Source organism: Hemiscyllium ocellatum, chromosome 15 (assembly GCF_020745735.1).
Source record: "Hemiscyllium ocellatum isolate sHemOce1 chromosome 15, sHemOce1.pat.X.cur, whole genome shotgun sequence".
NCBI lineage: Eukaryota > Metazoa > Chordata > Chondrichthyes > Orectolobiformes > Hemiscylliidae > Hemiscyllium > Hemiscyllium ocellatum.
The window spans coordinates 67,246,174-67,263,039 of record NC_083415.1 but is presented as its reverse complement, the minus strand read 5'-3'; the positions used below and the strand labels follow the sequence as shown (position 1 = coordinate 67,263,039).

The 16,866-nt window shown below is 43.4% G+C and overlaps 1 protein-coding gene across 8 annotated transcripts in view; it reads right to left on the bottom strand.

Annotated features, from left to right (window-relative positions):
- Positions 1–16,866, bottom strand: part of ralgapb (Ral GTPase activating protein non-catalytic subunit beta) — a 143,325-nt gene that overhangs the window by 88,544 nt on the left and 37,915 nt on the right. For all 8 annotated transcript variants that reach the window (XM_060836570.1, XM_060836572.1, XM_060836573.1 and 5 more), the window contains exons 5-7: positions 14,815–15,001; positions 12,849–12,980; positions 11,199–11,377 (exon numbers count right to left, since the gene is read on the bottom strand). In XM_060836570.1, the coding sequence (XP_060692553.1) occupies positions 11,199–11,377; positions 12,849–12,980; positions 14,815–15,001 (498 nt within the window). The remainder of the gene's footprint in view (positions 1–11,198; positions 11,378–12,848; positions 12,981–14,814; positions 15,002–16,866) is intronic.

Genomic DNA, 16,866 nt, shown 5'->3' with positions numbered 1-16,866 from the left:
AGTTAACTATTATATTGAGATCTGAGGATGCAAAGGGCACCTGCTGACAATTCAAAAATTCTATGCGGTACACAACAATTAACATCTAGTACAGCCATTGGTCTCAGATAGTTACACACTGAATCTTAGGTAGGTCTTACACCACTCCTCTCCAAAGAGGCACTCAGGAGTTATCCTGTCACTGCAGTGTCACTGTGAAGTGGAAATGATTTTGAAGCTACCCTGAGAGCAGTTCCGTATGCCCCAGATAGGCAGTATGGGTCTTCTGCTACATCACTACAAACTGCTAAATCATTGCTTCGCCATTGAAAGTACAGAACTGTTAGGACAAATTGGTTGCAATACTTCCTGCTATACGCCAGGCTACACACGAGGCTGATAGTTGTATAATTTGTTTAATACTTGGAAACGTACGAATCCTTTTCATATATTCTCCAACTGCAAATGTGTTGCTGGTCAAAGCACAGCAGGCCAGGCAGCATCTCAGGAATAGAGAATTCGACGTTTCGAGCATAAGCCCTTCATCAGGAATAAGAGAGAGAGAGCCAAGCAGGCTAAGATAAAAGGTAGGGAGGAGGGACTAGGGGGAGGGGCGATGGAGGTGGGATAGGTGGAAGGAGGTCAAGGTGAGGGTGATAGGCCGGAGTGGGGTGGGGGCGGAGAGGTCAGGAAGAGGATTGCAGGTTAGGAGGGCGGTGCTGAGTTGAGGGAACCGACTGAGACAAGGTAGGGGGAGGGGAAATGAGGAAGCTGGAGAAATCTGAATTCATACCTTGTGGTTGGAGGGTTCCCAGGCGGAAGATGAGGCGCTCCTCCTCCAGCCGTCGTGTAGTTGTGTTCTGCCGGTGGAGGAGTCCAAGGACCTGCATGTCCTCGGTGGAGTGGGAGGGAGAGTTAAAGTGTTGAGCCACGGGGTGATTGGGTTGGTTGGTTCAGGCGGCCCGGAGGTGTTCTCTGAAGCGTTCCGCAAGTAAGCGGCCTGTCTCACCAATATAGAGAAGGCCACATCGGGTGCAGCGGATGCAATAGATGATGTGTGTGGAGGCACAGGTGAACTTGTGGCGGATATGGAAGGATCCCTTGGGGCCTTGGAGGGAAGTGAGAGTGTGGAGGTGTGGGCGCAAGCTTTACATTTTCTGCGGTTGCAGGGGAAGGTGCCGGGGGTGGAGGTTGGGTTGGTGGGGGGTGTGGATCTGACGAGGGAGTCACGAAGGGAGTGGTCCTTGCGGAACGCTGATAGGGGAGGGGAGGGAAATATATCCTTGGTGGTGGGGTCCGTTTGGAGGTGGTGGAAATGGCGGCGGATGATACGTTGTATGCGGAGGTTGTTGGGGTGGTAGGTGAGAACCAGTGGGGTTCTGTCTTGGTGGCGGTTGGAGGAGCGGGGCTCAAGGGCGGAGGAGCGGGAAGTGGAGGAGATGCGGTGGAGGGCATCGTCGATCACGTCTGGGGGGACTCTGCGGTCCTTGAAGAAGGAGGCCATCTGGGCTGTGCGGTGTTGGAACTGGTCCTCCTGGGAGCAGATGCGGCGGAGACGAAGGAATTGGGAATATGGGATGGCGTTTTTACAGGGGGCAGGGTGGGAGGAGGTGTAGTCCAGGTAGCTGTGGGAGTCAGTCGGTTTATAATAGATGTCTGTGTTGAGTCGGTCGCCCGAGATAGAAATGGAAAGGTCTAGGAAGGGGAGGGAGGAGTCTAAGACAGTCCAGGTGAATTTCAGGTCGGGATGGAAGGTGTTAGTAAAGTTGATGAACTGTTCAACCTCCTCGTGGGAGCACGAGGCAGCGCCGATACAGTCATCGATGTAGCGGAGGAAAAGGTGGGGGGTGGTGCCAGTGTAGTTGCGGAAGATGGACTGTTCCACATATCCTACGAAGAGGCAGGCATAGCCGGGGCCCGTGCGGGTGCCCATGGCAACTCCTTTAGTTTGGAGGAAGTGGGAGGATTGAAAAGAGAAGTTATTCAGGGTGAGGACCAGTTCAGTCAGTCGAAGGAGGGTGTCAGTGGAAGGGTACTGGTTGGTGCGGCGGGAAAGGAAGAAGCGGAGGGCTTTGAGTCCTTCGTGATGGGGGATGGAGGTGTACAGGGACTGGATGTCCATAGTGAAAATAAGGCGTTGGGGACCGGGGAAGCGAAAATCCTGGAGGAGGTGGAGGGCGTGGGTGGTGTCCCGAACGTAGGTGGGGAGTTCTTGGACTAAAGGGGACAGGACCGTGTCGAGGTATCGGAAGATGAGTTCGGTGGGGCAGGAGCAGGCTGAGACAATGGGTCGGCCGGGGCAGGCAGGTTTGTGGATTTTGGGCAGGAGGTAGAAACGGGCGGTGCGGGGTTGTGGGACTATGAGGTTGGAGGCGGTGGATGGGAGATCCCCTGAGGTGATGAGGTCCTGGATGGTCTGGTAGATGATGGTTTGGTGGTGGGAGGTGGGGTCGTGGTCAAGGGGGCGATAAGAGGAGGCGTCCGCGAGCTGGTCCTCCCACTTCCTCCAAACTAAAGGAGTTGCCATGGGCACCCGCATGGGCCCCAGCTATGCCTGCCTCTTCGTAGGATATGTGGAACAGTCCATCTTCCGCAACTACACTGGCACCACCCCCCACCTTTTCCTCCGCTACATCGATGACTGTATCGGCGCTGCCTCGTGCTCCCACGAGGAGGTTGAACAGTTCATCAACTTTATTAACACCTTCCATCCCGACCTGAAATTCACCTGGACTGTCTCAGACTCCTCCCTCCCCTTCCGAGACCTTTCCATTTCTATCTCGGGCGACCGACTCAACACAGACATCTATTATAAACCGACTGACTCCCACAGCTACCTGGACTACACCTCCTCCCACCCTGCCCCCTGTAAAAACGCCATCCCATATTCCCAATTCCTTCATCTCCGCCGCATCTGCTCCCAGGAGAACCAATTCCAACACCGCACAGCCCAGATGGCCTCCTTCTTCAAGGACCGCAGATTCCCCCCAGACGTGATCGACGATGCCCTCCACCGCATCTCCTCCACCTCACGCTCCTCCGCCCTTGAGCCCCGCTCCTCCAACCGCCACCAAGACAGAACCCCACTGGTTCTCACCTACCACCCCAACAACCTCCGTATACAACGTATCATCCGCCGCCATTTCCGCCACCTCCAAACGGACCCCACCACCAAGGATATATGTCCCTCCCCTCCCCTATCAGCGTTCCGCAAGGACCACTCCCTTCGTGACTCCCTCGTCAGATCCACACCCCCCACCAACCCAACCTCCACCCCCGGCACCTTCCCCTGCAACCGCAGAAAATGTAAAACTTGCGCCCACACCTCCACACTCACTTCCCTCCAAGGCCCCAAGGGATCCTTCCATAACCGCCACAAGTTCACCTGTACCTCCACACACATCATCTATTGCATCCGCTGCACCCGATGTGGCCTCCTCTATATTGGTGAGACAGGCCGCTTACTTGCGGAACGCTTCAGAGAACACCTCCGGGCCGCCCGAACCAACCAACCAACCCAATCACCCCGTGGCTCAACACTTTAACTCTCCCTCCCACTCCACCGAGGACATGCAGGTCCTTGGACTCCTCCACCGGCAGAACACAACTACACGACGGCTGGAGGAGGAGCGCCTCATCTTCCGCCTGGGAACCCTCCAACCACAAGGTATGAATTCAGATTTCTCCAGCTTCCTCATTTCCCCTCCCCCCACCTTGTCTCAGTCGGTTCCCTCAACTCAGCACCGCCCTCCTAACCTGCAATCCTCTTCCTGACCTCTCCGCCCCCACCCCACTCCGGCCTATCACCCTCACCTTGACCTCCTTCCACCTATCCCACCTCCATCGCCCCTCCCCCTAGTCCCTCCTCCCTACCTTTTATCTTAGCCTGCTTGGCTCTCTCTCTCTCTTATTCCTGATGAAGGGCTTATGCTCGAAACGTCGAATTCTCTATTCCTGAGATGCTGCCTGGCCTGCTGTGCTTTGACCAGCAACACATTTGCAGCTGTGATCTCCAGCATCTGCAGACCTCATTTTTTACTCATATATTCTCCAAACCCTGTCCAAAGCCCTGCATTACTATATCAGACTTGCTCCCTTTTAACTTTGCGTTCAGATTGGCAACACTTAGCACACAGAACAGAAGAATTCGAGCATTGGAGGCAGAACACAGAAGACCACAATGATTTTGGATGAGGTAGAACATTGGGCCCATTCAAACACTGAACGCTTGTTCTTTTGTCCCTAACGTCCCAATGTGATGAAGATTAGTGGGAAGCCAGAGGATTCAGATACCTTTAAAAAGCAGCAGAGAATAACTAAAAAAAAATGAGGGAGACCTGTGACTTTGGACCGTTGGAAAATGAGGCTGCAAAAGTAGCAAAGGGAACAAAAGAAATCATGGAGGAACTGAAGAGGGACCTCCAGAACCTCAACTTGAGCTACAAATCTTCTCAAAACCTGCTAATATATATTAATCTTGGAAACATCAATTGGCTAGAATGCTCCTGACCTTGAAGGGTTATGCTTCAGAAACACAGCTGGCATTCCCTGAGACTCAATGACTGAAAACTCGAGAACTGACAGCCAATTTTATAGTGCAGTACAAAGAAATTTTATCTTAACCCAGGAAGCATATTTTTTCCCATACAAAAGTAACTCCTGTCCAGAGGCTGTGAACATTGGGGGCTCAACACAAACTTTCAAAATTTGAGGTTGACAGTATTAAGTATCAGAAACATATCAAGGGGTGTGGATCAAGGGGACTGAAGCAAAACGCAGCCATGATCTAAGGGAATGGTAGATTGGACAAGGAAGGATTAATTGTTTACTCCTAGGCGGACAACAGATTTTAGTGAAGTGTGATGTGGAGGTAACTAAACTCTCTGCCCAATGCCATGGATACAACACACGTGCACACATGCTTCAACACACGTGCACACATGCTTCAAAACACGTGCACACATGCTTCAAAACACCACCCCAATTTAATCTCATTCTAAAAGCCGCACAGGAGCATCAAGAGAAAGCGTAAATCTTTAAACTAGAATGATCGTGATGGTCCAAGCTTTCTGTACCCTTGTTGACTCTTAGAAATAGCTCTCCAAATACATCCATTCCATTGCTCTGAAAATTTAGCAAAAATCCTATTTCCTTTTGTCACAGCATGTTTCCATATTTTCTACTGGGTGCTCGCTTCACTATTTCGCCCACCTTTCCATGTATCAGTGATGCCTTCCAACAATGAAATTACCCTCTAATATTCATTGTCAAAATTCAAATTCAGGAGTTGCTGCGAACTGCCCCATACCCTGCAAGCCCACTGCCTTCAGGAAAGTGCAGGCGAGAGAAAACTGGAGAGAGAAATACTGACTTCAAAAATGTCATAAAGTTGAAAGTAATGTCACTTCACCAGTACCAACTTCAATTATTAAAGGGACAAAGATTTCATATGGCAATAGCTTTCACTCAGTTCTTAGTCAGCAATACCATTGATCTGTGAAATGAGAATCAGCACTAGTTTATAACAATTAACATTCATTTATACACAAGAAGAAATTGAAAATTAGGGAAAAAAAAATCAGTGATATCCTGCATTGCTACCTTTTGTGGAAACAACTTAAAGATGCAGTATTCTTAGAGATTGATTCGCAATACATTTGTAAAACTGCTTTCTATACTCCACCTTAGACCAAAGTAAAAACTATTTGGGAAACTGGAGATAAGAATGTGCACTGAATGGATGTCAGACTGTTGCTGGCCATCAACACTCAAGTCAGATAGGATTGTTACAAATTTGCTGTGCAAACTCTAACCTTACATAGAATTTTACTGCATCGAAATAAACCATATAACCCAACTGATCTGGGTGAGTTGGAATACTCTTTGAAAGCCTACTCTCCCTTACAAATTTTTATGATATGTAACTTAGAAGTGCAAGGTTTTCCAATGTTCAGCATGGGTGGATCAATACTTGAATAAGCAGCCAAATTAAAGAACGATCCACGTTTAATGAAATGAAAATAATACAACTGCTCTCCATTTCACTTCCACACACAGTGTAAGGTATAGGTTTATGGCTAGACTTATGGGGAAAAATGGATAATGCACTTGTGGCATGACAAGATATGAATTGGAAATAAAATCCATGATTTCTAATGAGCCAATTTCATTTGGAATCGCAAATATGGTTTGTAATTCTTCCCCCAATCTTGAATTTCCTTAAAAGTTTATTTACATTACTCAAGCTAACATCTCTGGAAACTGAAATACTGACTACAGAAATGGACAGAATCATAGGCATGTTTTAGACATTTATTCTCGTTATGGTGATATTGTTTAATATATTAGTCAATCAAGTGAGATGGCTGAGGAGAAGAAGGATGGAGTTCTCTAAAGAGGCAAAGTAAACTAAGTAACAAGAGATGATATTGTAGCAAATACCAAATACATGCAGACTCAGCAGTTTGGTATTTCACTCAACAGAATTTAAACCGGAGCTAAAGTGTGCTGCACTTAAAGCAGGAATGCTGCAACTTGAACTAGATAACATGTTATGCAACATTTTACTTATTGTAATGTCTCATTTTGAATTCCTTCAATAAGGTAAGAAAACACAAGCGTGTCAAAATGGGAGTGTTGCTTGCTTCTGCATGGCAATAATAAACAGAATACTGCAGCTTTAAAAATCTTGTGGTTAAAATGAATCAGATTGGCAAGAAACAAGGAGTGCAATGGTAACCCTTATATCAGTTTCAGTGTATTGATCAGTGATGGAATGTGCCAAATGCTCAAGACTTTATACCATAAGGGGGTAACCTTTCCCGAATGATATTGATCCTTGCAATGCCTATGGAACAAAAAGAAGCATGGCACTGTTTAAAAATACAAAAGTTTTCATTGCGAAGTTCAATACTAAAGTTTCGAAAACTTAAATCTTGACCAGAAATAATACACAGCATTTTTTTTTCAGCTACTCACCAAGTAGTCTTAAAATCTGACAGTAGGAACTGCCAGGAGTGCACATTATAAACATGAAACTGTTCAAACCGAATCAAAGTGGCAGCTAAATAATTCTGAGTTTCTGTTGCAGTTATAAAAGGACAAGAGCCAAGAAAAAGCATACTTGAAGAAAAGTGTCCATAAGTAATCACAAATTCAAAATTACAAATTCATTATTCCCAAACATGGTGATCAAAAATGTTCTGTTATCAGGCACAGGGAATGCATGAAGATTGGAATATAAAAGCAGGGCTATTTTGTTACAATTGTGCAGAACATTGGTGAGAGCACTGCTTGAATACTGCGTATAAATTTGGACTCCTTACTCGAGGAAAATATAATAGCACAAGAAGCTATTATTCAGAAGGCTCATTCAATCCAAGACTCCTTAGATAACACATTCCAAATCTGTGACCATTACCATTTCAAAGAACAAGGGCAGCAGGTACACAGGAATATCAATATCACTCCCCACCTTCACTCAGAAATCTATTGCTGTTCCTTCAGTGCTCTCATTCTATTGAGACTTTTGATACAACCGAGTGACTTGCTAGGCTATTTCAGAGGGTAATTAAAAATCAATCATTGCTGTGGGTATGGATTCGCATATAGGCCAAACCAGTTTAGGATGGCACATGCTCTTTCCTAAGTAACAGTAACAAACAGACAGGTTTTCACAACCTTTGATAATGGTTTAATAGTCATCATTGGACTTTTATGTCCAAATATTTATTGAATTTAAATGCCACCATCTGGTTGTGGAATTTGAATCCATGACCCTAGAATATTACCGAGTCTCTTGATTACTAGTTCAGTCATGCTATTGCCTTCCTGAGACAGACAGCACCAGAACCAGGTTTTGTGCAGAAAAGGGCTGCCTTGAGGCCACTGAATATGCACAGTTGGGGTTCAGGGAAATGTCCCTAGTGCACTGGGATAGCTTCGGGCAGTGCAGACATAGTTGCACTTGCTGGTCTTGAGAACCTCCTCCACGGTTAAGTCAAGGAATTACAACAGCACTAAAGCTGCAGGGAATTCAAAAGAGAGCGAGCAATTAATACTTGAACATAGTGAACAGTGATGGTTGAAAAGACCACAAGCAACTTAGGCCATGTAGGTGAACAGATTTGGAGCCCAGGAAAAATAATTGCCACCATACTGGCTTGAAGAGCTGGAAGTGTGCATGTAACCACTGGAGTACACTTCCAGAATCCAGGGGCATAATGCCTGCAAAGAACATACACAGTGGTTGAGGTAGTCCATGACAAAACGGCTTCCGAAAACAGTCCGAGCCAAGTCTTTGAAAGAGAAGAAATAGAATATCTTGTAAAGTTTAAATGAAATTTAATGACCCATAATGTCAGTAAGTTCCACCGGTTGTAGAGGTACATAATGCCATCTCTGAACTGGGTGATTTGTTAAAAAAACGACATCCTGGGAAGGGATTGCTAAGAAATCTATGGGATCTACCTTGTCTGCTTTTGATGTGCTTGGTCAGGTGTTCGACACAATTGGTTACATAGGTGACCATGGGTAACACAGTGGCTCAGTGGTGGGCACTCCTGCCTCACAATGCCAGGGACCTGGATTCAATTCTACCCTTGTGCACCAACTCGTGTGGAATTTGAATGTTCTACCTATTTCTGCGTGGGTTTCTTCCAGGTGCTCTGATGTCCCCCTGCAGTCCAAACATGTGCAGGTTAGATGGATTGGCCACGTTAAATTGCCAGGTGTCCAAGGGTGTATAGATTAGGTAGATTGGCCATGGAAAATGCAGGGTTACAGGGAATGCGGGGGGAAGAGGTCACTCTTTGGAAAGTCAATGTAACTCGATGGGTCAAGTAGCCTGCTTCCACACTTTAGGGATTCTATGATCCTAGTTCAGGTTAATTCTAACTGGATACATTGTACCTCTGTTGTAACTTTGTATAGCGAAGTTTTCTGATGTTTGTTCAAAACTTTGAAATCGCGTCTTTATTTTCCAGTATCTTGGATTTCACATTTGTCAGCTATTAAAAAAAGGTACTGATCCCTAACCAGATTGCACATTAACTCTATTTATTATGTAAATTAAATATGCAATTTGCTGCAGAGTTTATAATACCAGATTTTAGGCTGCCCTGAAGTGACATTCTGTTCCCAAGGAAATCATGATGTCCTTCTACTTGCAGGATACTTTCCTGAGTAAGCCCTGTAAGTGAAGTCAAAGTTGCCCAGAAAAAAAAACTCATCCTAATTTTGAAAAAAATTGAGAAGGTTATAGGGTTAATTGATAGAAATGTTATGAAGATGTGGGTGCACTGTACTTTAAGAGAGTTAAAAGCTAGCAGTGACAGTACCAAGTGTTCTCAATAAGATACAATATAAACATGTGGTCCAGCTACTGGGGTTGCTATGGTAGCTAGTTGCCGGGAGACAAAAACAGATTTGAATTCGGCCAGTTTAAATTATACTCCAAGAAAAATACCAAACACCAATCCAGTTTGAATTTAACATATTGACAATCTTAAAAGCCAATAACACAATTCGATGTTTTGGGGGTATAAGACCAGGGATAATTGAACAGTTAAGAAATCTGTCAAGCTAACGACATCTACTCACTGCCCTGAGAATAGCTCTCTTCAAGGTACCTTTATTGATCAGTGACCTATGAAACAGAAATCCCTAAGAAGAAAAGATGACAGGAATACAGAGAAAACTGAAAACTGCCTAGGTTTTGAGATAAGAAGTTTCGGTTTGTAAATCTTAATTGGGGGTTCTTTTGGCCTAGTATTATAGAAAGGAAAGTAAAAGATAGGTTTAGTGGAAAGAGTTGTAAATACCTGTTAGTTAATTATTCTGTTATTCTTTAAGAAATAAAGTTGTTAATTTTTACTTTTAGTTGTTCTTGGCCACTCAAACTTTCACAGATTACTGCAAGGGATAAATCTTTTCTGGGTTGCTGTTTTAAATTAAACAAGGGTGTTTACCCCATGTTGTAACAGAAGTTTTCAAGATATTATCAGGAAACGATAAGATAGATAAAGGGAAACTATTTTCACTGTTGGGGATTCTAGAACTAGGGAACATAACCTAAAATTTGGGCCAGACTGTTCAGGAAGCACTTCCACACACAGAGTGGTAGAGGTTTGGAACTCTCTTCCACAAACTGCAGCTGATGCAGGATCAGCTGTTAATTTTCAACATGAGACAGATACATTTGTGTTAAGCAGAGGGATTAAGGGATCTGGCCAGAGGCAGGCATATGGAATTAGGCCACAGATCAGCCATGATCTCACTGAAGAGTTGAACAGACTCAATGGGCTGAATGGCTTACTCCTATTCCTCTGTTCCCCAAACTCCAGGGAGATTCTCTTTTGGGTAAAACACCAAGTAGTTGGAATTTAAAATGTAAAATGCTTTAGTTTAATGTCTGGCATCCCTGTGCTACCCCAAACTACAAACACGAAGGGAAATTGTATTGTCATTCACATTGAGAAGAGGTATGGTGAGATATTTTGCAGCAATGTAAATTACTCATCTGGACTTTCATTGCTGGATGCATAATATTAGAAAAAGTACTTTATGTACAGAAAATGTAACTGCTTCATTTGATGAAAACTGTTAAAACAGCAGAAAGCAGAGAAACATTAAAATATTACATGCACAGTACGGTCTGCTGGCTCTTTACACCAGACATGATCAGGAATGGTAGTAGTAAAGCTAAGAGGTCTCCATAAGATGCTGGAGCAGAATTAGGCCTTTTGGCCCATTGAGTCAGCGCCACTATTTGATCATGGCTTGTATGCTTCTCAACCACGTTCTCCTACCTTCTCCCCATAACCTTTGATCCCCTTAATTTCTCAAATCATTAAAATATCTGAACCATCAGAAAACAAGGAATTGCACATCAGCGTCTTTACGAAATGGAGTATTGGACATTAATACATGTTCTAATAGTGCTTCCACAAAGTAGAAATATTATACAGGACCAAACTAAATCATGAACAGACATTACTTTCCAATTGTACACCAACATGTTGGGTCACCATTACAGAGGAGTTTGAAAAAAAAAACAGACATTGTTCCACTGTCAGAGAATTGAAGTGAAAGAGCATAGACTATACACAATTTGGGGTAGCACTTACTAAATTTGCAGGAAAAGGCCAGCTGTTCCTGGTTTTAGTTGAGGAATGGTGTTTAGATAATTTAAAACAGAACATTACAAAAGTTGAAGTTACCGAGAAAGGCATCCACCAGACAGCTAATACCACGCATGGCTCGGAAGAAGATCTGAGGCAGTTGTTTGAGGCATGGATGTTGTATCATTTCCTGTGCCATCCCACTAACACTCAGCAGCTGTTCCTGGAATTTTGGCGTGGTGCTTATTATGGCTGGGTTACTCAGATCCACTGGATTGCTGTAGTGAAATAATACGGCATTTTTAAAAAAATTATTTTCAGTAGAGTAAAATTGGTCTGATTTATTTAACTTACTCTGAACAAGAGCACAATCCACAGAATTCAAATTAGTTTCCTAACTTATTATAAAATTTACAATGATCACCAATTTTTTTTGACAAGGTAGATTTCCTTGGATTGGGATATTTGTGATGAGGTATCACTTTAACCACAGGTTCTTGGAACATGGAATGCTTTGTCAATATGAATAATTGAAGCAGAAATCTTGAAGGAAAAAAACCTAGATAAGCATTAGAAGCAGAGGAAGGTTTTGGAAAAGACAGGTTTGTTTTTTTGAAAAATAGAAGAGGAGCCAACAGAGCTAATGGGGTGAAGGGATTGTAAACCAATGGATTGTAAACACAGTAACCTTTCATTGGCATGTATTTAAGATCCTGGACTAACAGGAGTATTATTTTGAAAATGCATTTTTTAAAAGCAAGTTACAGAAATGCATTGGAATTGATGTTTACACTGCTGTTTTGTCCAACCAGTGGGAGTGGCTGATTGCAGACAGGCTGACGGACTAGGGGGGTTTACAAAATGAGATTTTGATGGCAACAATTAGCTGATTGATTTGTCGAGGTGTGAGGAGTTGCAGATGACAAAGGCCATTTGCCTGCCGACAACTAAGTGTTAGCTCCTGGATAGCTGAGCAGCCTGTGGGTGTCAATGATATTGTCAGAAACCTTAGGACATTTGAAGTAGTTGCATTGTCTCTCTCCAGTCGAAAATACTGAAGTTTGAAGAATGCCAGTACTAATAGATGTAAGCTGCTGTTTTTAACCAATAATTTGTGAACCAGTTGCATTGTACCTCCTGCAAAGGAGTGAAAAGTACATGAAAAAGAGGGACTGAAACGCAGCAAGTCCAGACAGCAAAAGGATCATCCCAGTAAATCCTGCAGTGAGGGAGCATTGACTGTTTTTCCAGTGTTCCCCTCTCCTGATAACACCAAAGTTTGTGTGTCTGTCTGTATGCAGTGAGTTTTACAAGGGGAGTCAGTATTTTAACTAGCAGAATTATATTTCGATACTTCATTAACTGTCGACCCAGAGCTTGAATCTAGTTACTTGCAATAAGCAATAATTCTCAAGTACAGAAACCTAGTCCATGATTTCTGTTAACCTGGGACTAAACAGACAGGGAAATTGAGGAATTTGTGCAGACTTTGATAAAAGCTAGCTTTTATGATGAATTCAGAAATAATGGGGTTTAAGACTCAGCACACTTCTGCAGTGAGGCATGACAGGTTCCAAGATAATATGCTTTTAAAATTACAAAATCCAAGAGACTATTTCATCAGACATAAACACAATCTAACAGGAAGATTAGTGACTGTGCATAAGACATCATTATGGATCAGCAGCCTAAAAGACAGGCCACTATGTTTACTGCTCTTAAGTGCTCACAGAAGCTATTGATTCTTACCTAAGCATGTGCAGAACACGAAACCAAGTCTGTGCAATACAGTCATTGTCCATTTCTGCTGGAATCAGGATTGCATCTTCATCTGGAACTTTGAATGGAGGGAACGAAGGACCATAGGTAAACCGCAACAGCCTGTTCGAGAGAGAAACTGCTGTAAATGCTACTTAAACAGGGTGCATACCAGAGGACTGGAAGATTGCAAATGCTGTGCCTTTGTTCAAGAAAGGCAGGAGAGATAACCCAGGTAATTATAGACCAGTGAGCCTTACATCTATTGTAGGAAAAGCTTTGGAAAGGATTATAAAAGATAGGATTTATAATCACCTATCAAGCAACAACTTGATTGGAAATAGTCAATATGGATTCGTCAAGGGCAGGTCGCGTCTCGCAAACCTGAGTTTTTTGAGAAGGCGACCAAGCATGTAGATGAGGGTAGGGCAGGGCAGTTGACGTGGTGTACACGGACTTCAGTGAAGCCTTTGATAAGGTTCCACATGGTAGGCTGTTGGAGAAAATGCAGAGGCATGGGATTGAGGGTGATTTGGCATTTTGGATTAGAAACTGGCTTTCTGTAAGAAAGCAATGAGTGGTGGTTGATGGTGCAGTGCAGTTACTAGTGGTGTGCCACAAGGATCTGTTTTGGGACCATTGTTATTTATCATTTTTATAAATGACTTGGATGCAGGCATAAGTGGATGGGTTAATAAGTTTGCAGATGACACTAAAGCTGGTGAAGTGGTGGACGGTGTGGAAGAATGTTGCAGGGAGAGTTGGGTAAGCTGCAGAATTGGGCTGAAAGGTGGCAAGTAGAGTTCAATGCAGCGAAATGTGAGGTGATTCACTTTGGGAAGAATAAAGGAAGGCAGAATACTGGATCAATGGAAAGATTCTTGGTAGTGTGGATGTGCAGAGGGATCTTGGAGACCATGTACATAGATCCCTGAAAGTTGCCACCTAGGTTGATAGTGCTGTTAAGAAGGCATATGGTACGTTAGGTTTCATCAGTAGAGGGATTGAGTTCCGGAGCCACAACATCATGCTGCAACTATACAAAACGCTAGTGCGGCAGCACTTGGAGTATTGTGTACAGTTCTGGTCGCCCCATTACAGGAAGGATGTGGAAGCATTGGAAAAGGTGCAGAGGAGATTAAACAGGATGTTGCCTGGTCTGGAGCAAAGGTCTTATGAGGAAAGGCTGAGGGACTTGGGTCTGTTCTCATTGGAGAGAAGGCTAAGAGGGGATTTAATAGAGATATACAAGATGATCAGAGGATTAGATAAGGTGGACAGTGAGAGTCTTTTTCCTAGGATGATGACAGCTGCTTGTACGAGGGGCTTAGCTACAAGTTGAAGGGTGATAGATTTAAGACAGATGTCAGAGAGAGGTTCTTTACTCAGAGTGGTAAGGGTGTGGAATGCCCTGACTACTAATGTAATTAACTCTGCCACATTAGGGGCACTTGAACAGTCCTTGGATAAGCATATGGATGATTGTTCACGGATTTTGAAAAGTACATGAACATGAAGAATACAGCTTATTAAAAGCTTGTTGCTATCACAATTTTGTCCAGGGTTTAGAATCACAGAATCGCAACAGAGTGGAAGCAGGGCATTTGGCCCATCAGGTCTACGCCAACCCTCAAAAGCACATCCCACCCAGACCCGCCCCTACCCTACCCCTGTAACCCTGCATTTGCCATGGCTAATCCACTTAACCTGCACACCCCTGGATACTATAAGTAATTTTAGCATGGCTAATCCACCTAACCTGCGTATCATTGGACTGTGGGAGGAAACCGGAACACCTGGAGGAAACCCACACAGACACGGTGAGAATGTGCAAACTCCACACAAAGGTCTCTGAAGGTCCCTGGCACTGTGAGGCAGCAGTGCTAATCATTGAGCTACCATGCCACCCCTTTTGCCAAGTTGATTTTGCAAACATGCCATGTCTATATATACTAACCTAGAGGTCAGTGCACATATGACCTTACTCCACTGTTCTACTACAGCTGGGTGGTGCCGCCAATTGGCCAACATTTCTCGAGCAGTCTTCCAATACGGTGGCGTCGGGAAACATCGCGTACAAGCCAGGAACCAAACTTCAAACAGTACACCAATTAACTTATCTGCAAGATTTTCTGCTAATCCTCCTAAAGATAAGCAAATTAGCATACAAATTACTTTTAGATCTGCATCAAAATTATACGTTTATTTGGAAGGAGCAAAAGGGTGGGAATACTTGTATAACTTTCTCAAAGCCAACAAAGGCAAGCTGGGCTGTATGGCCTTTTACTGTATTGCAAGAGTATGTGATTAATACACTAGAAAAATAGAACATATTTCCAATTACAGTAATTGTTTAGAAATGTATACATTTCCTGAATGAAATGCAGTAATTTTGGAATGACTAATTGAATGTAGTGACCATAAAATCAAAATTTCACTATCATGACTACACAGTGTTTAAAATATAGTATCTTGATGCTAAGACTGTATATTCAGTATAAGCTGGTTCTTGTATGCTCAAACATAAGCTGGTTAATAACCAGTCTCATTCAATCATTAGAAGGTCAATGAGAGTCTACATGCAGCATCTAGAGACAGAGAAACAGAGTTAACACTTTGAGTTCAGTAACTCTTCTTCAAAACCCAGTTGCTGAATTCCTCTGTTCTGTTTTTGTTTCAGACTTCCAGCATCCACTACTTTTTTGTTTTGATTTAGAAGATATTTCAAGAGCAGTTAGGGATGGGATTTGCCAGCAACACCCACATCCCAAAAATTAATAGAAAGAATAACTCCTGCAATAATACACCCTTAAAGTATAGCTGCACTTGGCAACTTAAATTTAAGTTTAGATCAGAGTGGTGCTGAAAAAGCACAGCAGGTCAGGCAGCATCCGAGGAGCAGGAAAATCGACGTTTCAGGCAAAAGCCCTTCATCAGGTATAGAGGCAGAAAGCCTCTAGGGTGGAGAGATAAATGGGGGGTTGGGGCTGGGGAGAAGGTAGCAAAGAGTACAATAGATAAATGGGGGTGGGGATGGAGGTGGTAGGAACTTAAATTTAATGTTGGCCAGTGAGAGGAAATGAGTGAGTCTGAAACTAAGAAGTACTATTTGCCTCCAAACCACTCTCAGTCCTGACTTGGAAATTTAATCACCATTCTTTCAGTAAAGTTGGGTGAAAAACATGGAATTCTGTCCCCAACAGCATTGTGGGCCAACCTACAGCAAATGGACTGCTGCGGTTCAAGAAGGCAGCTCACCCCCACATTAAGGAGAACTAGAGACAGGCAATACATTCTGGCCAGCCAGTGACATCCCTATCCCTCAAGAGAACTAAAAGACACCATAGTCCTGTTCTGTCCCTATATACCTTGATACCTTTAGCCACAAAAAAAACTTTTTTCTTAAATATATTCAGTCACCTGCCTGCCACCCTTTGGTGTTAAAGTCCACTGATTCATCACCTTCTGTATAAAGGCTTTCTCCTCACTACAGCCCAAGATGACCCACTGCATATCCTGAGATTATCAAACTATGCCAGTATCTTACCAATCTTCAGTGTAATGATTTTGCAAACTAACCACTTTGGAAGAACTTTATCAAGAACTTTCTGAACTAAAAATTAAAGATAATTAGGTAGCCTAATTTTGAACAGTGTATTAGAATTGATCACAGTATGATGTAGAAAGAGAGTGCTTCAGATTACTTAAGAAGTATTCATAAAATATTAAACTACTGAAAATGTTGTTCAGCAATTTAAAAACCCTGGCAAAAGCAAAATACTGTGGATGCTGGAATTATGAAATAGGAAAGAAAAATCTCTAATCTCCTCTAACCCCCCCAACATACCTCTAAGAATATTGCGCTCCACTAAAGCTGGTCTCTTGTACTTGAATGTTTTTACTACTCTACTTCTGGTGGGTTTGCCTTCAAATGCCTGGGCCATAAAGCTCTGAAATTTCCTCCCGAAACTATGTTGCTCTGCTCTTTTTCCTCTCGGACTCGTATTAA